This window comes from Capsella rubella, unplaced genomic scaffold (assembly GCF_000375325.1).
Source record: "Capsella rubella cultivar Monte Gargano unplaced genomic scaffold, Caprub1_0 scaffold_2, whole genome shotgun sequence".
Classification (NCBI taxonomy): Eukaryota; Viridiplantae; Streptophyta; class Magnoliopsida; order Brassicales; family Brassicaceae; genus Capsella; species Capsella rubella.
The window spans coordinates 291,750-315,381 of record NW_006238922.1 but is presented as its reverse complement, the minus strand read 5'-3'; the positions used below and the strand labels follow the sequence as shown (position 1 = coordinate 315,381).

At 35.4% G+C, this 23,632-nt stretch overlaps 6 protein-coding genes across 8 annotated transcripts; 4 read left to right on the top strand and 2 right to left on the bottom strand.

Moving 5' to 3' along the window:
- The first annotated feature begins 1,903 nt into the window (after positions 1–1,903).
- LOC17894263 (respiratory burst oxidase homolog protein F) lies at positions 1,904–8,347 on the top strand. The gene is made up of 14 exons (XM_006301223.2): positions 1,904–2,712; positions 2,800–2,959; positions 3,315–3,363; positions 3,831–3,944; positions 4,560–4,982; positions 5,423–5,809; positions 5,897–5,992; positions 6,079–6,194; positions 6,273–6,440; positions 6,516–6,675; positions 6,759–6,938; positions 7,030–7,158; positions 7,300–7,378; positions 7,609–8,347. Exons 1-14 carry the CDS (start codon positions 2,067–2,069, stop codon positions 7,716–7,718), a joined length of 2,817 nt encoding a protein of 938 aa, XP_006301285.1. The 5' UTR covers positions 1,904–2,066; the 3' UTR covers positions 7,719–8,347.
- Positions 8,348–9,157: 810 nt separating this feature from the next.
- On the top strand, positions 9,158–10,103 carry LOC17896192 (late embryogenesis abundant protein At1g64065). The gene has a single exon (XM_006300308.2). The coding sequence runs from the start codon at positions 9,377–9,379 to the stop codon at positions 10,022–10,024; it is 648 nt and encodes a 215-aa protein (XP_006300370.1). The 5' UTR covers positions 9,158–9,376; the 3' UTR covers positions 10,025–10,103.
- Positions 10,104–10,835: 732 nt separating this feature from the next.
- Positions 10,836–14,645, top strand: LOC111832035 (disease resistance protein RML1A). 3 transcript variants are annotated; one of them, XM_023788195.1, is made up of 5 exons: positions 10,841–11,310; positions 11,591–12,123; positions 12,211–12,707; positions 12,837–13,139; positions 13,263–14,645. In XM_023788195.1, the coding sequence occupies exons 1-5, from the start codon at positions 10,844–10,846 to the stop codon at positions 14,541–14,543; spliced, it is 3,081 nt and encodes a 1,026-aa protein (XP_023643963.1). In that variant the 5' UTR covers positions 10,841–10,843; the 3' UTR covers positions 14,544–14,645. The 3 variants fall into 3 exon arrangements, with proteins under 3 accessions (XP_023643962.1, XP_023643963.1, XP_023643961.1); XM_023788193.1 differs by having other exon boundaries at positions 10,844–11,310; positions 11,591–12,707; positions 13,263–13,860; positions 13,915–14,645; XM_023788194.1 differs by having other exon boundaries at positions 10,836–11,310; positions 11,591–12,707.
- Positions 14,646–15,446: 801 nt separating this feature from the next.
- On the bottom strand, positions 15,447–17,238 carry LOC17895990 (probable membrane-associated kinase regulator 2). Its single transcript, XM_006302231.2, has 2 exons — positions 15,873–17,238; positions 15,447–15,782 (listed from the first exon to the last, which is right to left on the bottom strand). The coding sequence occupies exons 1-2, from the start codon at positions 17,089–17,091 to the stop codon at positions 15,724–15,726; spliced, it is 1,278 nt and encodes a 425-aa protein (XP_006302293.1). The 5' UTR covers positions 17,092–17,238; the 3' UTR covers positions 15,447–15,723.
- Positions 17,239–20,398: 3,160 nt separating this feature from the next.
- On the top strand, positions 20,399–22,274 carry LOC17894645 (reticulon-like protein B3). The gene is made up of 5 exons (XM_006302665.2): positions 20,399–20,693; positions 21,151–21,331; positions 21,416–21,557; positions 21,641–21,710; positions 21,820–22,274. Exons 1-5 carry the CDS (start codon positions 20,507–20,509, stop codon positions 21,999–22,001), a joined length of 762 nt encoding a protein of 253 aa, XP_006302727.1. The 5' UTR covers positions 20,399–20,506; the 3' UTR covers positions 22,002–22,274.
- Positions 22,275–23,235: 961 nt separating this feature from the next.
- On the bottom strand, positions 23,236–23,621 carry LOC17896317 (defensin-like protein 269). The gene is made up of 2 exons (XM_006301004.2): positions 23,550–23,621; positions 23,236–23,450 (listed from the first exon to the last, which is right to left on the bottom strand). The coding sequence occupies exons 1-2, from the start codon at positions 23,602–23,604 to the stop codon at positions 23,236–23,238; spliced, it is 270 nt and encodes an 89-aa protein (XP_006301066.1). The 5' UTR covers positions 23,605–23,621.
- Between the last annotated feature and the right edge of the window lie 11 nt (positions 23,622–23,632).

Genomic DNA, 23,632 nt, shown 5'->3' with positions numbered 1-23,632 from the left:
ATTTAAATTGTATGATTTTAGTTGGATTGTTAATTTTAGAACAATATGTGACATATATACATGTATAAACATTATACTATGAATCATTTTTAAAGTTTAGGGATTGACCCGCGGTACACCGCATAATCATAAATACATGATTTTAACTTGGACCTTTCATGCAGTTTTGTAAAGTTGCAAATCTCTAGAATAAACAAATAAAGAGCCAATGATTTCTTATTTCTTATCGTGTTAAAATGTAAAATCTGTGTTTATGTTACAATTTTCTGCTAGCAGAAACTTATTTATATAGATAATATTTTCTTAGAGTTAGGTTAGCGTTGAAAAAAAAGATTAGCTTTATAATCAAGCCAGAAATTCGAAACTATTGCCAAATAAATATATTAAAGATGGTTGAAAATGAATTATCCCGTAATTGGTGTGAAGATCATAGTTAATATAGGAGAAAACTATACATCTAAATATTAATATAAGATATTTAAGGAAGATTTTGTTTTGAAATATTATGGATAATTTTATAATTATTTTATATTTAATTTATATTTCTGATTTTTAGTTTAATTTGTTAAACCAATATACAAAATCATACATTAATGTATTTTTCCTTATACAAATTAAGATTAATGTACTTTCCAAAACCGATATTGATGGTTTAATTTGGTAGATTTCGAAATAATATATATGGAAACTGGTATTTAATATCTTTAAATTTTTATTAAGATCCAATTGAAAAATTTCGGGTTAATTTTTAAAAAAACCCGACCTAATAAACTTTTGTACTTCTCTTTTACTATAGTAGGGATATATTCAAAGTCGTCCTTCTTGTTTTTTTCTCTCATCAGTTCACAAAGAAGCACAACTTTGTTACGATAAAAACGCGTCGGACGAAAAAAGAAACAAAGTAGACTTGCTGAGAAAACAAAAGTCACACCATCACTTTATATTTTCAAATATATTCCTTTTGTATTATTTGAACATTTCCATTTGCTATTTTTTGCTATCCTTAATTAAGAACTTAGTGGCCTTTTATAAATATTCTTCGTATAGTATGTAAACTAATGTTCATTCACTTTTAATTCGGTGATTCTCTTATATCATCGTCACTTCTAAAATGATTTTGATCAGTTTGTTAACTCTAGTATATACCAGTTTTAGTAAGACATACGATAGAGAGTTGAATGGACTATTATTGAACATTAATTCTAGTGCTTTTTATATTTAAGAAAGAGTATATAACACACATCAAATAATTTTTGAATAAATAAATAAACTCAAAAATCCAAGTTGTTTAGTATACTGTTCCATATTTTAAAATTTTAATTATCGAAGAGCAAACTATACTATAAGTGAAACGATTCGATCGATAGCATAGCATTATCTAATAAAACACTCCAATAAATAGAATGCCTATAATATTACTCTACGTGTCCATACATACAGAAAAGAGAAAATTCACTTTCAATTTTTTTTTAAAAAAATCGATAATATTACTATTATAAAGTGAAATATATATATATTTTACACGTCAACTTCTTCCCCAGTCCGGTTCAATGCTCCCCCTATTGTATATGTGTATATAGAGAAAATTTTCAAATTATGTGCTCTCAGTTTTTTGACTATGCTTTTAAAGTAAAATTTATGATCTCATAATTGAAAAGACTGACTAACACACACATACATACTCTCTAATCTCAACAAAAACAAAAACAAAGTGTAATAAACAAAAAGAAAAATCCAATAGTATTACTCGTAAACTATTATAAGCTAAAATATATATTTTAAAAAATTTTAGTGTTGTGCCAAGTCCGGTTCAATCCTCTCCATCATCGTTGGTCTCTTCTCTCTCTCTCTCTCTTTCATCTTGTTCTATAAAGCAAGAGAGCTTCACAGCGCGTGAAAAATGGCTTTTCCCACTGAGCCACGACGCGTTTGATCTCTCTCCTCTCTTCAAAGATTCCACCTACCTATACACACACACATATATATATGCTGCTACGTGTATATGCTTCCAACAATCTCCATTCTTCACCCAACACTTTGAACCTTTTTTCACCATTCTTGGATCTATGAGGCCGTTCTCCAAGAACGATCGTCGCCGTTGGTCTTTTGATTCAGTCTCCGCCGGAAGAACCACCGCCGTCGGAAGTGCGTCAACTTCACCCGGAACTGAATACTCCAACGGCGGCGAAGAGTTCGTCGAAGTCACCATCGATCTCCAAGACGACGACACGATCGTTCTCCGCAGCGTCGAGCCAGCAACGGCCATTAATGTCGCCGATATGATCTCCGACGAAACCTCCGTAGGAACAATGACTCCGGTTTCGATCTCGAGATCTCCGACGATGAAACGTACCTCTTCGAGCCGGTTACGTCAGTTCTCGCAGGAGCTTAAGGCGGAAGCTGTTGCTAAGGCGAAACAGCTGTCTCATGAGCTGAAACGGTTCTCGTGGTCTCGTTCTTTCTCAGGCACTCTAACCACCAACAACAACGGTGGTGGTGGTTTGGTGAACTCGGCTTTAGAAGCAAGAGCGTTGCGGAAACAAAGAGCTCAGTTAGATCGGACTCGGTCTAGTGCACAAAGAGCTCTTCGTGGCTTGAGATTCATAAGCAACAAGCAGAAGAACGTTGATGGTTGGAACGATGTTCAGACCAATTTCGATAAACTCGAAAAGAACGGTTTCATCTATCGTTCTGACTTCGCTCAATGCATAGGTTCGTTCCTAATTTCCCAACTCTTAAAGCTCTCAAGATTGTGAATCCAAATCTTGATTTTGTTTTCTTGTTTCTTGTTGTTGATAGGAATGAAAGATTCAAAGGAGTTTGCATTGGAACTGTTCGATGCATTAAGTAGAAGAAGAAGATTAAAAGTTGAAAAGATCAATCACGATGAGCTTTATGAGTATTGGTCACAAATCAACGACGAAAGCTTTGATTCTCGTCTCCAGATCTTCTTCGACATGTACGTAACATCAACCCAAAAAAAAAGTTTTACTTTAAACTTCATTATTAATTTTAATTACTATACTAATACTAATGATTATCCGAAAAAGCTTGTTATAATGATTTTACTATATGTATATAACGATCCCATATATTCAGCGTCTTCCAGATCAGTCTTCTTAATTATGATGATAATGATAATTAAACAGTGTAGTTATTTTGCATGTGTGCAGAAATGATTGTTCCCTGACGATGCGTATGTTTTAATTTTAAGTATAAAACCTTTGACTTTTCATTCAAGATAGTTAATACAATATTGTTTACGATCTATTATATATTAATCTCTCTTTTTTTTATTTGTTTGGAATTTACAGAGTGGACAAGAATGAAGATGGGAGAATTACAGAAGAAGAAGTAAAGGAGGTAAATTTAATGCAATTAGCCTTAATTATCAGTATGAATTTTTGGTTAAATTTGTAAAAATAAAATAGTAATGAGACTGGTAGTCAAAATAGTGTTTATTTATTTATAATCAAAGTTAGGCGAGGATTTGGTGACCTTAAATCTCATGAAATGCTGATATACTAACCACTCCATCTAAGATTATTATAAAAAATAAATCCAAAGAACCAAAATGCGAATTTTCTTGTCTTGATTTTTTAAATTTTTTTAACCCATGTTCGTTTAGATTCTTATCTACATAAACTAAGTTGTCATTTCTGTTGAAATATATGTTTGTTTATTTTTTTAATTTGGTTTTGACTAAATAATCAACTTGTTTTAAATATAATCTTATATAAATTTGACGGTGACATAAAATACAATAGAGATGGTTTAACTTAACATTTTGTGTGTGTTTTTTTTTCTCTCTTTGACTATATTTTTTATAGATAATAATGTTGAGTGCATCTGCAAATAAGCTATCGAGATTGAAGGAACAAGCAGAGGAATATGCAGCTTTGATTATGGAAGAGTTAGATCCTGAAAGACTTGGCTACATTGAGGTTTGTTTACAAAACTTTGAAATTCTTTCTTTTTTTGCTTCCACCATCATCACATGCTTTGTTTCCGTGCTTGCATGATGTGAATTTTATAAATATATTTTGTTGCACAAGAATAATTTCAATTACTTTTCGTTACACAAAACGGAATAAAGTATGTTACACCGCCGTCCATAAATAGAATTCAATAGGTTCTTTTATATAATGACCTCACAGGTTTATTATATACTATATAGTATAGACTAACCAAAAAAAAAAATTATATATATATATATATATATCAATTTTACTATAGCATTAAATTATTTCATATGTTTTGCTTTTTTCCTACTCTTATCTCATTTTGCTGACACCTAGAATAGTTGTCCATGATAAAGTATAGATTCTTCTATTCAGTAGCTCGAATGGTAGGTGAAGTAGGTTATAAACTAGTTGGACTGCTAGCTAAAATAGAAGATAGAGTTTGAAAGAAAAACCAAAACATGTGACTTCTATATTTTCTACGAATTATAGTTATCAAAACTCATCAGCATTTTGTGTTTATATATGATTTATTAAGGCAAAGATTTCATAGATTTTAATGCTATTTTTCTTCTCTTTTTTTGTGTGTGTGTGTAGCTATGGCAACTAGAGACTCTGCTTCTACAAAAAGACACATACCTAAATTACAGTCAAGCATTGAGCTATACAAGCCAAGCATTGAGCCAAAACCTTCAAGGGCTAAGAAAAAAGAGTCGAATACATCGAATGAGTTCGGATTTCGTCTATTGCATGCAAGAGAATTGGAAAAGGATATGGGTTTTGTCCTTATGGGTCATGATCATGATTGGATTATTCTTGTGGAAGTTCTTCCAATACAAGCAAAAAGATGCGTTCCATGTGATGGGTTATTGTCTACTCACAGCAAAAGGAGCAGCTGAGACACTTAAGTTCAACATGGCTCTAATACTTTTCCCGGTTTGCAGAAACACCATTACTTGGCTTAGATCAACGAGACTCTCTTGCTTCGTTCCTTTTGATGATAACATCAACTTCCACAAGGTTAGTATAGTGAGAGCTTTTTTTAAAAAACCTTTTTGTTTGTTTCTTTTGATTTCTACTTTAGCAAAAAATTTTGGGGTCCATAGGAACTTTCTTTTCGTGCTTCTTCTATAGAAGTCAAAACCAATAATACTAAATTGAATGGGATACAAAAACCTCTTCGAACGCAATGTGCTGTCGAAAAAGCTGAGAATGTTGTGGGGCTCTTATTCTTTGTGCACGCACTTGAACGTTGACATGACAGCTACACAGCTACCTATTTCGATTTCTCACTTCTTTCTTCTTTTTGCCACAAAAGAAAAGTGAATAAACCAAATAAGGCATGTGAAATCTTTGGTTCGGTTAGGAAAGTTTTATACCAAATTTTGAACTTTGCAATAAAAAGACAACCTTATACATATGTTCTTTAAGGTTTACATTATTTACATTGTTATGTGCAGACAATTGCTGGAGCCATTGTAGTAGCAGTGATCCTTCACATTGGAGACCATCTTGTTTGTGATTTCCCTAGAATTGTTAAAGCCACTGAATACGATTACAATCGTTATCTGTTTCATTACTTCCAGACAAAACAGCCAACATACTTCGACCTCGTTAAGGGTCCTGAAGGGATCACAGGGATTTTAATGGTCATTTTGATGATTATTTCATTCACATTAGCAACAAGATGGTTTAGGCGTAACCTCGTCAAGCTTCCTAAGCCATTTGATAGGCTTACCGGTTTTAACGCCTTTTGGTATTCTCATCATTTGTTCGTCATTGTCTATATCTTGCTTATCCTTCACGGTATCTTCCTCTATTTCGCCAAGCCTTGGTATGTTCGCACGGTAAGTCTCTATGACTCTAAGCTCCTTAATTGTTGGTACATATAAAATCTTGATATTGATTTTGAGATGTTGTTTTTTTTTTTGCAGACATGGATGTATCTTGCAGTACCTATTTTACTCTATGGTGGAGAAAGAACACTTAGATACTTCCGTTCTGGTTCTTATTCCGTTCGACTTCTTAAGGTACCAAAACAGAGGACTCTGTTTTCTCTGTTTTTTACTCATGTGCCTTGTAGAAAAAGCTAACTTTTGCTGATTCTTTGGTTTAGGTTGCTATATATCCTGGTAATGTTCTGACGCTACAAATGTCGAAACCAACACAATTTCGTTACAAAAGCGGACAATACATGTTTGTTCAATGTCCTGCAGTTTCGCCATTCGAATGGTAACAAAGCTACTTAAAAAAAACTGTTTTTGTTACTAATTTGCTAATATTTCTTTACTAATTTGTATTTCGTTTTAGGCATCCATTCTCCATTACTTCAGCACCTGAAGATGATTATCTCAGCATTCACATTAGACAACTTGGAGATTGGACTCAAGAACTCAAAAGAGTGTTCTCTGAAGTTTGTGAACCACCTGTTGCTGGTAAAAGTGGACTTCTTAGAGCTGACGAAACAACAAAGACAAGGTATAACCTAAAAACAAACACCAAACACTTATAAATTAACCAAATGCTGATATGTTTAGGTAAATGTTGTTTCAGTTTGCCAAAGCTATTGATAGATGGACCGTACGGTGCACCAGCTCAAGACTATAGGAAATATGATGTTCTCTTGTTAGTTGGTCTTGGCATTGGTGCGACTCCATTTATCAGTATCTTAAAAGATTTGCTTAACAACATTGTCAAAATGGAAGAGCATGCGGTAATAAACAAAATCTTGTCTTCTTCTCTTTTGTGCAAACAGTTTAGGCGATGTGAATTTGATAAATGTTTATACATCTTCAGGATTCGATCTCGGATTTTAGTAGATCATCAGAACACAGCACAGGAAGCAACGGTGATACGCCAAGACGAAAGAAAATACTAAAAACCACAAATGCTTACTTCTATTGGGTCACAAGAGAACAAGGCTCTTTTGATTGGTTCAAAGGTGTTATGAACGAAGTTGCAGAACTTGACCAACGGGTATAAAACAAACTCAAAAACATTTCTTGACACAATCAAAATCTTCCCAAGAAGATTCAATTTTGAGAAATCAAAGTTTTTTGTGGAACAGGGTGTGATAGAGATGCATAACTATTTGACGAGTGTGTACGAAGAAGGTGATGCTCGTTCTGCTCTCATTACAATGGTTCAAGCTCTTAATCATGCCAAGAACGGAGTCGACATTGTCTCTGGCACTAGGGTACGTAACTTTCTTCTTCTGACCAAAATACAAGTCGTGATTCTTTTGATTTCCTAAAACGGTCCCAAAGCTATCATTTGTGGAAAAATGAACCCCCACACACAACTCCAAATCATTGAAAATCTTCAAAAAAATTTTCAGGTTAGAACACACTTTGCAAGACCTAATTGGAAGAAGGTTCTCACTAAGCTAAGTTCCAAGCATTGCAATGCAAGGATAGGTAACAAACATTACTAACCTCCATACATTTCTAATCTTCACAAAAAGTAAACACTCTCAAGACCTAGTCACGTTAGTCCCCACAATAAGTTTCGTTTTCTGTATACGTGTTCCGTGGACAATAAGTTTTATTTTCTGTATCCGTATTCCGAGGGCAATAAGTTTCATTGTCAGTTCTATCACAATCAAGATCCAGGTTTCGATTAAAGTGACTTTATATTTTTGTTGCAGGAGTGTTTTACTGCGGAGTACCGGTTTTAGGGAAAGAGCTTAGCAAACTCTGCAACACATTCAACCAAAAAGGTTCAACAAAGTTCGAGTTTCACAAGGAGCATTTCTAAAAGACAAGAAGAAGGAAGAAGAAGCCATGAAAGCCCTCTAGATTCTTTAATATCTCACATTTAGCCACTTATTATAGTATAGAAGCACACTATTAATTCAAAGTGATTAAACGTTAACACACTGTCAAAAGTGAGTGTGTTAACGTTTAAATCCACACGTTCTAGGTTTTTTTTTCATATACACCGAGGCATACGTGTAAATATAAGAGACAGAAGAAATTAAAGAGGGAAGAGTTGGATAGAAGCATATAGTAAAAAAAAATCTTACAATTTCTTGTATAGCAAGAGAATGAGATGAGGAGAGATTCTAGAAAAGAGGTGAGAGAGGTTTGGTGAGGGAAAGAGACAGTAATACGACGTCGTTATCGGAAGTGCAATACAGCTGCAGGGAAGAGAGAGCTAATAATGGGGTTTGATAAGGTCCATGTGATTAGGAAGATGATGACACTTTGGGGGATTCTTTTTGCTATTTTTAAGTGATTTTTTATGCTCTTTTTTAATAAATTCTTAGTGGAGTCGGTGAAAGAGAGACTATAGTTTCTAGAATCATTGGGAAAAGAATAAGAGGAATACAAATATTTTGTCATAACGTAAGGTGTACAAAGCATAATATTTGATAAGTTTCTATTTGTTTCCTCTCTTTAAAATACAAAGCATTCAGGTGTTGAACCGTTCTAGTCATAGCTCATCAGCTATTATATCAGTCACACAACTCACGATAGATTAGAAGTGGTATACCGTTTCCATATATTCATTGCCGATCGTTAAAAAGTTACTAAATCATACGCACTCACTCTTGTAAATGCTATAATACCCATTTGTTGATGATGGCACACAATATCAATTCGTTTAATCAACCATTTTGGCCACTACACCCACATATCAAAAGATCAAAATAGTTAAGGCCCAATAGAATACATGGTCACAAAACTTATTAAAAAGTTTAGTCTATGACCCATTTAACAAAAATGGAGTCCAGTGGTCGTCTTATGTGGGAAAATGAACTAATTCTGTTGTTACAGTAAAGGACTCAGCAGGAGTTGGACCTTGTTTCTAGAACTAGAAGCCTTTTTAAGACAAAAACACAACGAAAAGACTTGAGACCAAACAACCATATAACATTAGTCTCGATTGTAAAACAAATACGAAATAGTACAAAAGCCCACTAGTCACCACTAGTTAACGTCAAATTAGAAGTAAGAAATTTTCTACAAATTCTAGTTTGGAACTTGGATTCAAAAAGACTAGGAAGACAAATAAAGTCAAGTGTCACGTACCCATACTTGATATAAACACAAAATCAACTATTTGTTAGACTGTCCCAAAATTGATAAAAGAGAAAACTCAAAACACAAATTCAAAGTTTTCCCATAATTGCGAGAAAAGACAACAAAGAATAAAATAAAATAAATCAACACGAGAGGGAGGAGATGGAGATCATTCAAAGCCTCCTAAAAAGACTTAACCCAAAAGAAAACAAACCAACGCGTAAGCGAAAGACTCTTCACTCAACAGGAACACGACACGTGTCCTCCATAAAATCCTCTTTTAACCGCCAAAAAAGAAACCACCCACTCTTCCATTAACAAGTAACTCTCCCTCTCCTCTTCTTCATCTTCTTCATCTTCCTCTGATCTCTCTAAACAACAAAACAAAAAATGGTAGAAGAAGATCGGATCACGTTAGCTCCGACGGAGATCTACGGCCGGAGCGACGAGGAACAGAACAACGAACCAAGAATCTGGCGTCGGAAAACAGAGGAACCACCAGGGAAATGTCTAGTCTATTCCTTGACTATAATCGTAATCGTCTTCGCAGTTTGTCTCATCCTCTCTTCGATCTTTCTCCGTATTTCAAAACCAGAGATCGAAACAAGATCTGTATCGACTCGAGATCTTCGGTCCGGAGGTAACTCAACAAACCCTTACTTCAACGCCACGCTAGTAAGCGACATTTCCATCAGGAACTCGAACTTTGGCGCGTTCGAGTTCGAGGATAGTTCGTTACGTGTTGTCTACGCTGATCATGGAGTTGTGGGAGAGGCTACGATCCCAGGGAGAAGAGTTGAAGCTCATAAGACGGTTAGAATAACCGGTGTTGTGGTTGAGATCGGTTCGTTTCGGTTATTGGATAGGAAGGGTTTGGAATTGGATTTAAGATCAGGGTTTTTGGAACTGAGGAGTGTCGCTGAAGTTAGAGGAAGGATTAAGGTTTTGGGGAGGAGGAGATGGAAGGTTAGTGTTATGAGTTGTACCATGAGACTTAATTTAACCAATCGGTTTATTCAAAATTTGTTTTGTGATTAGTTGTGATTTATCCGGTTTAAGGAGATTTTATTCGTTTCTTTGGGTTTTGATCGTAAATTCGTAAAGATAATTAATAATATTTTTGTTTTGATGTGAAGAATATAAAGGTGAATTAAAATTAAATAAGACTTTTCTCAAAGCTGTAGTTAAATGCATTAATGGTGAATTTAATTGACTCAAACCCCACATTTTGGACTCATTCATGTTGATACGCACATCACATGGACGTTGACATACATACGTACTTATGTGAAATTAGATCAATTGATTCGGTTTTGTGATCCGGTTTAGTTAAGAAGATTTTACTTTTGTTGTTGTTTCTGTTTGGGTGTTTTATGGTTTGTGATATTGTGATTTAATGGTCAATTTTGGAGTTTTTCAAAAATTACCAAGAATTTTCTCAATGACTCTTAATGGTAAAATAAAGTTGGAAAACTTCTCAAGACCCACATGTTGACTCATTCATACACGTACACATCAAACTGACGAACGTATATGCACCCAGTACGTGATTCATTAACCTTTTCTTTTGTGGGTTTCCAAAAATATATTAAGTTTTTCAAGTATATGTTTACGTATAATACACCCTTTCTGATATTTCGAAACACTACGAAAGATTAACCTATTGGTTCCTCAACTTTTTTATAATTTCTTGAGGACTGTAACTTCGTACGCTCCTTCTCAAAAGTCAAAAGTTAAAAGTAAACGGCGAATAGTGAATACTTTTGCATTTTTCTCCTACATATATGGCTCACCAGAGAGACATTTTTGTATATCTATCTGATCTTGAGTAAACTTTTCTAGCTACTACTATCTCTCATGGCTTCTTCCTCTTCCCCTCGTACTTGGAGATACCGTGTCTTCACGAGCTTCCACGGATTAGATGTCCGTACAAGCTTTCTTAGTCATTTTCGCAAACAGTTTAACAACAACGGGATTACGATGTTCGATGATCAAAAAATCGTAAGAGGCGAAACCATTAGCCCTGCGCTCACGCAAGCGATTAGCGAATCTAGAATCTCCATCGTGGTGCTCTCGAAAAACTATGCTTCTTCTAGTTGGTGTTTGGATGAGTTGTTGGAGATTTTGAAGTGCAAGGAAGATATTGGACAAATAGTAATGACTGTCTTCTACGGAGTAGATCCATCTGATGTGCGAAAACAAACTGGAGATTTCGGGAACGCTTTCAATGAAACTTGTGCTCGTAAAACAGAGGAGGACAGGAGAAAATGGAGCCAAGCTTTGAGCTACGTAGGCAACATAGCCGGAGAACACTCCTTAAACTGGTTTGTCATTACTTAAATTTAATTTTTGCTTAGTTATCCATAAAACAAAAAGACAATCAAAACACAACAAATTGTAGTTTGTCTAAGAGGAATTATATAATAAAATTACAATGATTTAGAGAATTAATGTTTGTTAGAGTGTTATCTGTGGCAAAATAATGATTTAAAGGATTAATATGTTTGATTCGAAATAGATTTAGCTGTGGCAAAATACGAATGTTATCTCTATGACAATTTAATGGAAACAGTTTTTATTTTCTTCTTCTACGTACTACACTAGGGATAATGAAGCCCAAATGATCGAGAAAATTGCAAGAGATGTTTCAGACAAACTGAATGTTACACCATCTAGGGATTTTGATGGCATGGTGGGGATGGAGGCTCATTTGAGGAAAATTCAGTCTTTGCTAGATTTAGATAATGATGGGGTAAAGATGGTTGCAATCGCTGGTCCTGCAGGCATAGGTAAAAGTACTCTTGCCAGAGCTCTACATAGTCTACTCGGTGATAGGTTTCAGCTTAATTGTTTTGTGGACAACCTGAGGGGAAGTCATCCCATTGGTCTTGATGAGTATGGTTTGAAGTTGCGCTTACAAGAACAACTTCTTTCAAAGATTTTTAACCAAGATGGTACTAAAATCTACCATTTAGGTGCGATAAAAGAGAGGCTATGCGACGTCAAAGTGCTTATCATTCTTGATGATGTGAATAATGTCAAGCAATTAGAGGCTTTGGCTAATGAAAGCACTTGGTTTGGTCCTGGAAGTAGGATTATTGTGACAACCGAAAACAAAGAGCTTTTGAAGCGACATGGTATCAACAATACGTACGATGTGAAGTTTCCTTCTGATGCAGAGGCTATCGAGATCTTATGTAGATATGCATTTAGATCATATCAAGAAAGATATGCTTTTCTTGAAAACTACCCAAATAATGGCTTTGGAAGGCTGTTAAGGGTAACAGAGCTTTGTGGTAAGCTCCCGTTGGGTCTACGTGTGGTGGGTTCATCTTTACAAGGGAAGAATGAGGAAGAATGGGAATTTGTAATGCGGAGGCTAGAAACTATCATTGATCGAGATATCGAGGAAGTACTAAGAGTCGGTTATGAGAGCTTACATGAGAATGAGCAATCTCTATTTCTTCACATTGCAATCTTCTTCAACAATGAAGATGGTGATCTTGTGAAAGCCATGCTCGCTGACAATGACTTAGATATCCAACACGAGTTGAACATCCTAGTAAACAAATCTCTCATATATATAGCTACGGATGGGAGAATAAGAATGCATAAGTTACTACAACAAGTGGGCAGACAAGCCAATCAGAGACAAGAGCCTTGGAAACGTCGGATCTTAATTGATGCTCAAGAGATCTGTCATGTTCTTGAAAATGATACGGTAAGTTTTTTTTTTTTTTTTTGGTTTTCGTTAGTTCCTTGGCTCCTTACACTTAAGAAAATTCAAGTGAAGACAAACAAATCTTACCTATTTTGCTAACAGTTTATTTATATACTAAACATGTTTTAGGGTACTGGAGCTGTGTCTGGCATATCATTTGATACAACAGGAATTAACGAAGTGAGTATAAGCAATAGAGCTCTAAGAAGAATGTGTAATCTTCGATTTCTAAGTGTGTACAAAACAAGACATTATGGGTACTATAATAATAGAATGGATATACCAGAGGACATGGAGTTTCCACCTCGCCTAAGGTTACTGCATTGGGATGCATACCCAAGTAAGTGTCTTCCTCTTAAATTCCGCGCGGAAAATCTAGTCGAACTCGATATGCAGAGTAGCCGGCTCGAGTACCTCTGGCAAGGAACTCAGGTTAGTTATCATAGTCAAATAATTTTGTAAATCAAATTCAAATAAGGAATGAATAAAACTCGGATGGAATAAGAGAATTCTCATTTCATGTTATCTAGCTTATGCGGATTTTTTTACATTCAGCTGCTGACAAAACTGAAGAAGTTAGATTTGAAAGGTTCATATATGTTGAAGGAACTCCCAGATCTTTCATATGCAACAAATTTGGAGATGTTGGATCTAAGTGACTGCCTTAGTTTGACGGAGCTTCCATCTTCTATTAGGAATCTTCATAAACTAGATATCTTAAATATGGATATCTGCGAAAGGCTTCAAGTCATACCAAATGACATCAACTTGGCATCTCTTAGGGGGGTGTACATGACTGGATGTCCACAAATGAAGACTTTTCCAGATTTCTCTACAAACATTAAGAGCCTATGTCTTGTCAGGACAGGGATAGAAGAAGTGCCTGCATCAGTTAGGCATTGCTCTCGACTTTTGGATATTGATTTAAGTGGCAGTCGAGATCTCAAGAGCATAACACATCTACCATCGAGTCTGGAAACACTAGATCTAAGCTCTACTGATATCGAGGTGATTGCAGATTGTATCAAAGGTTTACAAAAGTTATACAGCCTTCGTCTATATCGCTGCCGGAAACTGAAATTATTACCAGAGCTTCCTGCTTCGCTCATGTTCCTAACTGCAGAGGATTGTGAATCACTGGAGAAAGTAACTTACCCTTTAAACACTCCCGTAGTGCAGCTCAATCTCAGCAACTGCTTCAACCTTGGTACTTACCCTTTAAACACTCTAGAAGCGCGGCTCAATTTCAGCAACTGCTTCAAACTTAGTGAAGAAGCACAGAGAGTAATTATCCAACGGTCTCTTGCCAAGCACGCGTTGTTCCCTGGAAGCGTAGTGCCTAGTGAGTTCAATCACAGAGCCAGAGGTAACTCTCTGAACATTTGTCTTACATCTTCTGTGTCCTCCACGTATAAGGCTTGCGTGGTGATTGCGCCTAACCAGCCCCTATCCGAAAGAAACGAAAGACGAATTGAACTACGGTGCAATGTCACATGCAAAAGGGGATGGTATATTGGAAGTGAAGTAGTTTCCTTAGAGCACCCTAATCATTCCGCCGGAATCCGAACGAAGCATCTGTGTGTATTTAATGGTGTCTTGCATGAAGTTAGAAGAGACGCATTGTTTGTATTCCAAATCAGCGCCTACAATCCTTTGGACAACTACAAGATTACTGAATGTGGTGTACAAATCTTGACAAGCGAACGGAAGAGAATCAGCGACAGTGACAGTGAAGATTACGACAACTCGGACCACGAGGTTGGTCTGAACGACGTGTTGGAAGGTTCTGAAGATGGACTAGTCAGCTGCGACTCGGAATCAGACGACGCGTCCTGATGAACTAGGCACTCTCTTGTAAAATGCTCTGTGCATCTTATTTGAGGTTAGGGATAGAGTATTATATATGGGCTTGGGCCTATCGATAAACCTGGTCCAGAAAAATTAAAAATAAAAATGTTTTAATTTAAGTCTATGCGTGTGCGTGTCTATGATTTACACCACTAATAATAGTGGAATGTTATTGTTTTCTTCTATCTACAATTTGTAACGTACGTAATTTAATTGTCTCTTTTCGTGCAACACATTAACTTAGTCTTCAAGCGGTGAATACTATAAAAAAAAAAAAAACATTGAATAGAGGGATGATAAAACAATTTAGATGATAATTGAATAGTAGCCATGCATTTTGTTGTACCCGTGTGCAAAATATCATTGTGAATTATTATAAATTATTGATCTGGAGCCAAGTTTTGTTTCTATATATATTATAGAATCTTTTAGTTACGTTACGGGAACTTGAAATTATTTATTTATGGATTTGTTTTCTTGCTTCTTTTGTACTACACATACTCCATTTTCAAACAAAAAAAGAGAAAAAGAAAAGAGAGATTTTACATTTTTAAATTAAAAAATAGAAAAGTGAAAAAAGTAAAATTGGTTTTCACTGTTTCTGTCTCAACTTTCACCATCTCACTTACCAATAAAGCCCCACATTTTTACTTCTCTTTCCGTCATTCCAAATTACCATTATACCATTCATTCACACATCCATAAACTCAAAAGTTAATGACATATTTAGCATCTTCTCCCCCTCTTTTATAAAAACTTATTTTTGTTGTGTAAACATTTCTCAATAAACTTAAACTATGTAAACCTTAATTTTAATCTTAAAGCTGTATTTAGTGTGTGAAGTGTATCACAATTCACAAGTTGTTGTCTCTTAAACATAAAAAAGACAAAAAGAAGAAGAACAAGTCTATTTTTCTTCCTTTTTTTTTTATATGTTCCACAGTCATCATCATAACTAAACTACATGACAGCAAACCATAACATCTAAATTCCACGACTCTCACTGCTACAATGCTTGACCAAATTTAAGCTACAAACAAAACAACTATATTTACAAATAACACATATATGATTATTATATGGTGTTAATGCAAAGAGAGAATCAAAAAACGGTTGAGATTGATTCGGCTCTTGGAAACTAAACAAAATATAAAAGATTACGATTCTCTCATTTCTCGTAAGAGGAAGGTTCACTCACCGATCTTGGTAACACCGACGAATCCTTATCTGAAACAAATCAAAAACTTTTAATCATAAGAATTTAGAAATGTTTATTATGTTAATTGAGAGATTACACTAAATTAATTTTAATTTTACCTCTAGAGGAATTGAAAGATCTTTTGCAGTGTAAAATTGCGCTTTGAATACTATCTTGCTGTTGAAGAAGCGAGTCGTCGCGTCTTCTTGACTCAGACTGAGTCGTAACAGTCGCCGCCGTAGACGACGGTGTCGTCGCCGTTGACGATGACGACCTGCTTTTTCCCAAGTGTTTCCTCACTACCTTAAGACCTGCTGGAATGTTCATGTTCATGTTCATGTTCACGTTGTTCCCCGTTTTATTCGTCTTCTTAGTCGCCGGAGATTCCGTTTTCTCCGTAGTGGTTCTCGCCGCCGGTGACGGAGCTGTTAATTGACCGGAGTGTCGTGATTTCTCGCCGTAACGACGCGAAACTCTGATGTAAAGAGGCTTCACCTTCTTTAAGTACTTCTGCATCATCATAAAGCGTTTCTCGTCTGAAACGACAGATTCGTTGCCGTTTTGCTTCTTCAGTGTAAAAGACGACGAAGATGAAGAGGAGGAAGACGATGATGAGTTCTTGGAGCTGTTCTCTCTTGTGAATAGAGATATGATCGGAACGTCTTCAACTTTTAAATTAACAGTCACCGTACTTTTCTGTTGCGATTCCGGCGAGTGCGACGACGGCGGCGGCGGCGGAGGAGGAGGATTTTGCTTGTCGATGTCTTCAGATCCGAGAATAGCTTCCGATTTCGCTTGGATAAGCTTCGATTTCTTCATTCCGAGCATGAACACGCGGAGCTTAGTGGCGGATTTCAAAATCGACGCCGATAACTGCGCCGCCGGAGCTTTGACGGAACAAGTCTGCTGCTCCGAAGAAGACGGTGGTTCGGCCTCTTCGACAATCGTCTCCTTGAAGAAAACATCGTCAAGGGAATCTGGATCTACTCGATCTTCTCCGCCGGAACAAGACGAGAGAGTGAACTTGTACTCACAGCCGCCGTCCGTACAATCGGAAATGGAATCTCCTTCTCCACCTCTTCCTCGGTCTTCTTCTTCTTCTTCGTCGGCTGGAAGAGCGAACTCAAGGTCGAAGAAGGGTCCTTCGTCGTTGTCGTTGTCGTTGTCATCAGCTTCTTCATCCTCAGTTTCTGTGACGGAGGTGGTGACGATGGTGGTGGAATCGCCGGCGGAGTAACGGCAAGAAGAAGAAGAGTCGGAGGAATGAGGGAGGAAAGCAACAGCAGCAGCACCACCACCATTGCTTTTCCAGTAGTTAAGAAGACTGAAAGCTTCCATTGTTGGGAAAGCCAGAATCACTTCTACACTCTTTTTTCCTAAAACGCTGCGTTTTTTTTTGTCAAAGCTTTTCTTTTCTTTTCTTCTTCAAAGTCTCCTTTTACATGACAACAAAAGAGATGGGTTTTACTACGCTGCTTGTTTGAGAAGAGTCAAGAAACATATATTTATATCTAAAATAATCATTAATATCGTTTTTTCCCTATAGATAAAATAATAAAATATGGTGTTCTTTATTGCTTAAAAACACTATGCTAACTTTTAACATGGCAAGACTTGATTGGTCTTTTTTAATTACACAATCGGTTATAGTTCATTGCTGTTCATAAGTCTATAATTAGTCATTTTACTTACATGGTAATGGTAGTTGTACTTATCTCTTTATAAACATTGCTGTTCATAAGTACAAATAAATCTCTACTTATTAATTACTTGTACAGTTTTTGGTGTGATTATACATTAATGTCGAATTTCGTAAGAAAATACGGACATACAAAGAAAAAAACAAGCTTTGGATGCTGTTTAGGAAAAAAAATTGAATTTATTTCACAATAAAACAAAATTTATTTTTTTTGTCATAAATTTTTTTAATTAGATTAGAATTCTCTTTGTATTTACCTTATTTTACAAAAGAAGCAGAGCCAAAAGAGATGTACAGTACTACTATTAAATAAGAGAAAAATCGTGGCAAAGAGTTGTGTTGTGTTGTGTTGCGTTGCTAAGCGTAAGGGAGCAGATGAGTCACGTGACTTGCAGAATTCAGACGACGACTGGGACAGTCAGACCAAAAGGTCAGAGATCATTAAAGTATTACATACGGTACTCTTTTATTTTCTACTCCCCCCCCCCCCACATCTCATCATCTTCATAGTACAACACTTCCACAGCATTTGAGAACACAAAATTAGTAGCGCAGGCAAATTTCTCCAGCTATGTTTTTTAGTTCAAATTTACGAATTACGAGAATTGTGTTTTAACATAATTACTCTATTAATCAGTTTGGGCAATCGGACAAAATCGTTGGCGTCGCTTACAGAGTGTCTACTTAAAATAAATAAATAAACTGATTCGGAGAGAATCTATAAACTAGAAGAGTAGTTGTATATATAAATGTAAAAATTTATAGTTCCGAGACGTATATTATTAACATCATCATTATTTGCCGAAATCAATTTTCAGATTCAGTGGATCATATAGTAGTAGACCCCCCCCCCCTTCCAAAGTTTGTATTATCACCATTCTTTAATGGGCCTCATCAAGTTCCGAAGATGATGGGCCCTTTACACTATTCTTTTTTGTATGAATCCAATTTAACTTTCCTACTTTTTTTTTTTTTTCCTATTTTACTCTAATCCAATTCATGGGTTCAACTCATTATTAATATATATCTAGTCTTTTTTTTTTATTAAATCAACTAATATATTTAGTCTTTCGATGTAAAATTAGTACGAAAGTCAATTAATTTCTAGTTGAGATTTTAATTCAATATTTCATTAATCATTACAATATTGATAAATTAATGGAACACACTCTTGTCAAAATAAGACAAAAATAAAAAGTATTTTGTTTTTCTTCTTTCTTTATCGTAATTAGTTCTTTATCAAACAAAATTCATAAAGGGCAAAGCACTTTCAAAAGCAAGTCAAAGAAGCTATAGAGAGTCACTCGTTCTTTTATAGGCTTCCCCCCTGAAATTCAGCTTTAGTGGATTTTGTTACATTTGTTTTTTTTTTAATAAGATTGAGATTGGTACAATATAATTATATATATAAAAAAATGTATGCATTGTAGTTTTGATTCTAAGTGAGTGATCCAATTTTTTTTATAACTAATTTCACAAAATTTCATAAGTACTATGCTTCAATATTGTATTTCCGTCCAGCTCAATGATTAAACTATATAAATAAATAGTACCTATTTTAATTAAATGGTTGATCCCATATAATTTCAGATACTTGTATAAACATAAGCTCTCTTTATCCTGTTGATCACGAGAAGAATATATTACTACTACCCTAAGTAAAATCTGATCTTGTCGGGCTAATTGTTTGGCATGATGTCGCAATAGTAAGCTCTATCTATTTGATTTCCATAGGGGGTATTAATTAAGCTACATGTACCTTTTTAAAATATAAAATATGTAATAATTAAAGTCGGATGTGTATATGATTTATAAGCCATATTAACATGGTCCCAAAACATATATTTAAATGCACTATAGAAAGAAAGAAATCAAGAAAAGGGAAATAAGACAATGTGATTATAACCACAACTAGATTTTGTCTTATATGACTAATCAATAAATATGATCAGTACCCAATATGCCGAAAGCATCAACTTATAGCACCGTTTTATATCAAACAAAGATTTATACTTTAAACTACCAAACACTTTGAAGATCACTATTAAGAAATGTGCCGGGGATGAAAGATTAATTATGTTTTAACAAGCATAATTTATCCCCCGAATATTATTTTTTCTAAGTACTTACAACAATAAGAAACCATATTTTACAAGAAAGTACTACTTTAAATATATTATGATGCCCATGGAGTACACATTTATGAACACCCTTGATGCAATAGAGAAAGTAAATGACATAACCATGCTTTCATGTACCACAAACTTTATGTCGTGTTAAAAGTATTTACCAAAATGTGAATTTTGCTGCACGTTGGATCTCGTTATCCCTGTGAAGTAGATCATTTATATATGAAAATGCATAAATTTCTATTCGTAATCAAATCTCTTCCCTTTAGCAATCGTCCATCTTTTATTCATAATACTATCCTTTTTTTATCATTGCTTCTTTTTTTATCAACAATGATAAAAAAATGCTGAGAACAATAAAAATGATATTATACTTTCATGAAGTGAACCCTACACTTTTAGAACTTATAAAATACACAATTTGTTATGAGTTTTGTTGCTTATAATTGTACTTCACCTTTTGGGCCTTCCAATAAAAATTCTCACAGGCCCAAATAAAAAAGATCATCCTAGCATTGTATTTGATCCCTGACATGCCACTACGTCGTATTAAGTCTCAACCTTCTCCACGACCATGTGCTGACCTGTCCAACGTTACACTGACGGAGACGTTAATAGGATTTGGACATCTCTTCAATTCGATTAAATAGTTTAACGGTCGTTTGTCTTCCGTCTCAAAGATGTTACTTTTATTTAATAGTATTTTCTTAGAATGTAAGCTATTATTTCCAACGGCCAAGATTGAGTTAGATAAATCGACGGATAAGATTGAATCTGTATCAAACGCTCTTATTTAGGAGAGAGGTGTCTGTGAGAGACTTGAGAGAGTCTTTTTATTTTCTTCTCCGTTTCTCACTCATCGCTTACTGAAACCAGAAAACGGTTTTAGGGTTTTTGCGGAGGTTTCAAGGTAACGAAGTCAACAATGGCGGAAGAGCATAAGCACGAAGAATCAATCATGGAGAAGATAGCTGAGAAGATCCATGGTCACGATGACTCTTCTTCTTCTTCCGATTCAGATGACGATAAGAAATCTTCCACTCTCAAAACCAAGATTTATCGCCTTTTCGGAAGAGAACAGCCTGTTCACAAGATTTTTGGTGGCGGAAAACGTATGGATCTCTCCTTTTCTCTCTTCTCCAGATTTTGATTTTGCTTTTCATTTTTTTTATCGAGGAATCATCGATTAGTGACTTTAGTTATCGGATCTGGATTCTATCTTTTACCTGCGCCATTGATTGTGAAGTTTTGCTGTATGCTTACTTGAGCCTAGGATTTATTAGTAACTGAGCTGTTGTTGTAGTGTAGATCAGTGTTGTTATTATACTTACTTGAGCCTAGGAGTTCTTCGTTACCGAGCTGTTGATGTTGTAGATTTGTTTTGTTGCTTGGATTGAGTATAAATTCACAAAATCTGGATGGGAGAAGTATTTAAACGAGGGATCTGATTTGTTGTTGTTGGTTTATAATTATACACCTTGTTCTGAAATCTCTGACAGGATCTATGGAATGAGTGATTTCGTATGTCAGAATCTTTAATTTTTTTGGATTCACTGTTTTGATTCTCAGCTGCCGACATTTTCCTATGGAGGAACAAGAAGGTATCAGGAGGAGTGTTGGGTGCTGCAACTGTTTCTTGGATCTTATTTGAGTTACTTGAATACAATCTCCTTACTCTTTTTGGCCACATTTCAATCCTTACTCTTGCAGTATTGTTCTTGTGGTCAAGTGCTACTACCTTCATTCACAAGTAAGTTTTAATGGGTGAATGTTTATCTTCAGTGTGAGATTGATGTTAATCCATGGTCTCTTAAAGCTGATTTTTGCATTACAGGACACCTCCTCACATCCCTGAAGTTCACATCCCTGAGGAAGTTGTTCTTCAGCTTGCTTCTGGACTTAGAATTGAAATCAACCGTGGATTTACTGCTCTTAGGGACATCGCATCAGGAAGAGACCTCAAGAAGTTTCTTTTGGTAAAACTTTTTGTTAATTATGTTGTTGTTTGATTTTGCTGGTTTCTCGTTTTTTCTTACATTGGTTTGCAAATATGTATTAGGTGATTGCTGGTTTATGGGTTTTGTCCAAAGTTGGTAGCTCCTGCAACTTCTTGACCTTAATCTACATTGGTACCAAACTACTAGTCCATACTCTTATTTCAACTAATTTGATAACATTTTGCTAGTTGTGTTTTATTTCCTTCTTTCTAATGTCTAATTTTCTTTTCTCTGCTTGCAGCAACTGTACTTCTCTTCACAATTCCCGTGCTGTACGAAAAGTATGAAGATAAAGTAGATGACTTTGGTGAAAAGGCAATGAGGGAGATCAAGAAGCAATATGTGGAGTTCGATGTGAAGGTTTTAAGTAAGGTGATGAGCAAAATTCCTAAAGGAGCGGCCTTTTACAAGAAGAAGGATTAGAGAGTGTGTAAGTTTCTCTCATCATCATCATCATCATCTGAGAGTCTTCCAGATTGATATAAAGTCTCGAAGCATTGTTTTTTTTCTCTTACTTGGTTTTAGCAGCTGTTGGTTAAACACTCAAATCTCTGCTATGTGGGTGGAATTTATTCGGGGTTTAACCAAATTTTATAGCATATTGAATGATTCTGTTTTTGGTATACCATTGTCTCCATGAATCTTATTAATGATGAATCTCTGAATATTCTAAAGTTTTGAGAATATTTTTTTCCACATCAGGACAAAAAAATGTAGAGGTTTATGTATTTCGTTGGCTGCTAATTTGTAAGACTTTAAAAACAAAGTCAACTTAATAAGTTGAGCAAAATTAGATTTTATGTCCAAATAATATTAAGCGGTCAATGAATCAACCAAATAGGTTGATTCATCGTCGGGCCAAGGGAGACACAATTACAACAAAGAGTGTACCTTCTTTGAGGGAAGGTACTTTTGTAGGAGATGAATTGAAATTGAGTGGTGGGTCTCATTATGTCAAAAGCTTAGATGATGCGATTGTTTTGTTTGATGACATGGTTCGATCTCGTTCCTTGTATTCGGCAATCGATTTCAATAAACTAATGGGCGTGGTCGTCAGAATGAATCGATCTGATGTTGTGATTTCTCTCTACAAGAATATGGAAAGGCTCAGGATTCCGTGTAATATCTACAGCTTCACCATTCTTATAAAATGTATTTGCAGCTGTCGTAAGTTGTCCTTGACTCTGTCTACATTTGGGAAGATCACCAAACTTGGTTTCCACCCTGATGTTGTTACGTTTAACACGCTGCTTCACGGGTTATGTCTAAAAGATAGGATCTCTGAAGCCGTTGCTTTGTTTGATCTCATATGGTTGAAACGGGATGTACACCCAATGTCGTAATGTTTTGTTAACAGATTTTTGGATATGATGTTCATTTCGGCTTAGTCAGCGAAAGATGATGTTTTAAAAACTAAGATAACGTCGAAAGTTCGTGATTTAAATGACATTTTCCCAATAATTATGTGCATCTTGTTTGTTTTGGATTTTCATTTTGTAAAATTAAAAATCGTATAAAAAGAATCGTAATAATTTTTTCATAATTATAGAGCAGTTCGTATTCTTCAAAAGATATTGTTCGATAATCCTGTTATCAAAATAAAAGATAATACTCTTTTTATAATAACCTAAGTAGGTGCATTGTGGCAGTACTACTATTAAGCTGATGGAGCCACGCTGCCGCATAGCGAGCAAATACATTCATGGTTAACACATGTTTGGTATCTACAAAATGAGAAACAACTATTTGCGCAATCTCGATCGCTAAAGCAACTCCCAAAATATTGTTGTGTATGCTTTGGTGGACACTCTCCTCCAACACACTCCACATTTTGTGGACGTGGAAGCTCCCTTGCACTTGACATCGACACAACTATACATACACAATTCATTCAATCATATTAATATATATTTAATCATGAGAGAAGAAAAAGAGAGTGACATATAGATAGAGAGAGGAAGAGAGACTTACATGAGAGAAGGATTGCGGCAAGAACAATGAGCAATGCTGTCTTTGAGACTGCCATAGCTTTTCAACTTTTTGGTCTATATGTT

Excerpts from the sequence above, each read along its gene's own strand:
- LOC17894263 (XM_006301223.2), top strand. The coding sequence starts at position 2,067 with ATGAGGCCGTTCTCCAAGAACGATCGTCGCCGTTGGTCTTTTGATTCA. Across the intron at positions 3,945-4,559 it reads AAAGACTTGGCTACATTGAG|CTATGGCAACTAGAGACTCT; the intron begins GTTTGTTTACAA and ends GTGTGTGTGTAG. Across the intron at positions 6,441-6,515 it reads GACGAAACAACAAAGACAAG|TTTGCCAAAGCTATTGATAG; the intron begins GTATAACCTAAA and ends ATGTTGTTTCAG.
- LOC17896192 (XM_006300308.2), top strand. The coding sequence starts at position 9,377 with ATGGTAGAAGAAGATCGGATCACGTTAGCTCCGACGGAGATCTACGGC.
- LOC111832035 (XM_023788194.1), top strand. The coding sequence starts at position 10,844 with ATGGCTTCTTCCTCTTCCCCTCGTACTTGGAGATACCGTGTCTTCACG. Across the intron at positions 12,708-12,836 it reads ATGTTCTTGAAAATGATACG|GGTACTGGAGCTGTGTCTGG; the intron begins GTAAGTTTTTTT and ends AACATGTTTTAG. Across the intron at positions 13,140-13,262 it reads ACCTCTGGCAAGGAACTCAG|CTGCTGACAAAACTGAAGAA; the intron begins GTTAGTTATCAT and ends TTTTACATTCAG.
- LOC17895990 (XM_006302231.2), bottom strand. The coding sequence starts at position 17,091 with ATGGAAGCTTTCAGTCTTCTTAACTACTGGAAAAGCAATGGTGGTGGT. Across the intron at positions 15,783-15,872 it reads ATCTTTCAATTCCTCTAGAG|ATAAGGATTCGTCGGTGTTA; the intron begins GTAAAATTAAAA and ends GATTTGTTTCAG.
- LOC17894645 (XM_006302665.2), top strand. The coding sequence starts at position 20,507 with ATGGCGGAAGAGCATAAGCACGAAGAATCAATCATGGAGAAGATAGCT. Across the intron at positions 21,332-21,415 it reads GCTACTACCTTCATTCACAA|GACACCTCCTCACATCCCTG; the intron begins GTAAGTTTTAAT and ends TTTGCATTACAG. Across the intron at positions 21,711-21,819 it reads CTTGACCTTAATCTACATTG|CAACTGTACTTCTCTTCACA; the intron begins GTACCAAACTAC and ends CTCTGCTTGCAG.
- LOC17896317 (XM_006301004.2), bottom strand. The coding sequence starts at position 23,604 with ATGGCAGTCTCAAAGACAGCATTGCTCATTGTTCTTGCCGCAATCCTT. Across the intron at positions 23,451-23,549 it reads TGCCGCAATCCTTCTCTCAT|TTGTGTCGATGTCAAGTGCA; the intron begins GTAAGTCTCTCT and ends GTGTATGTATAG.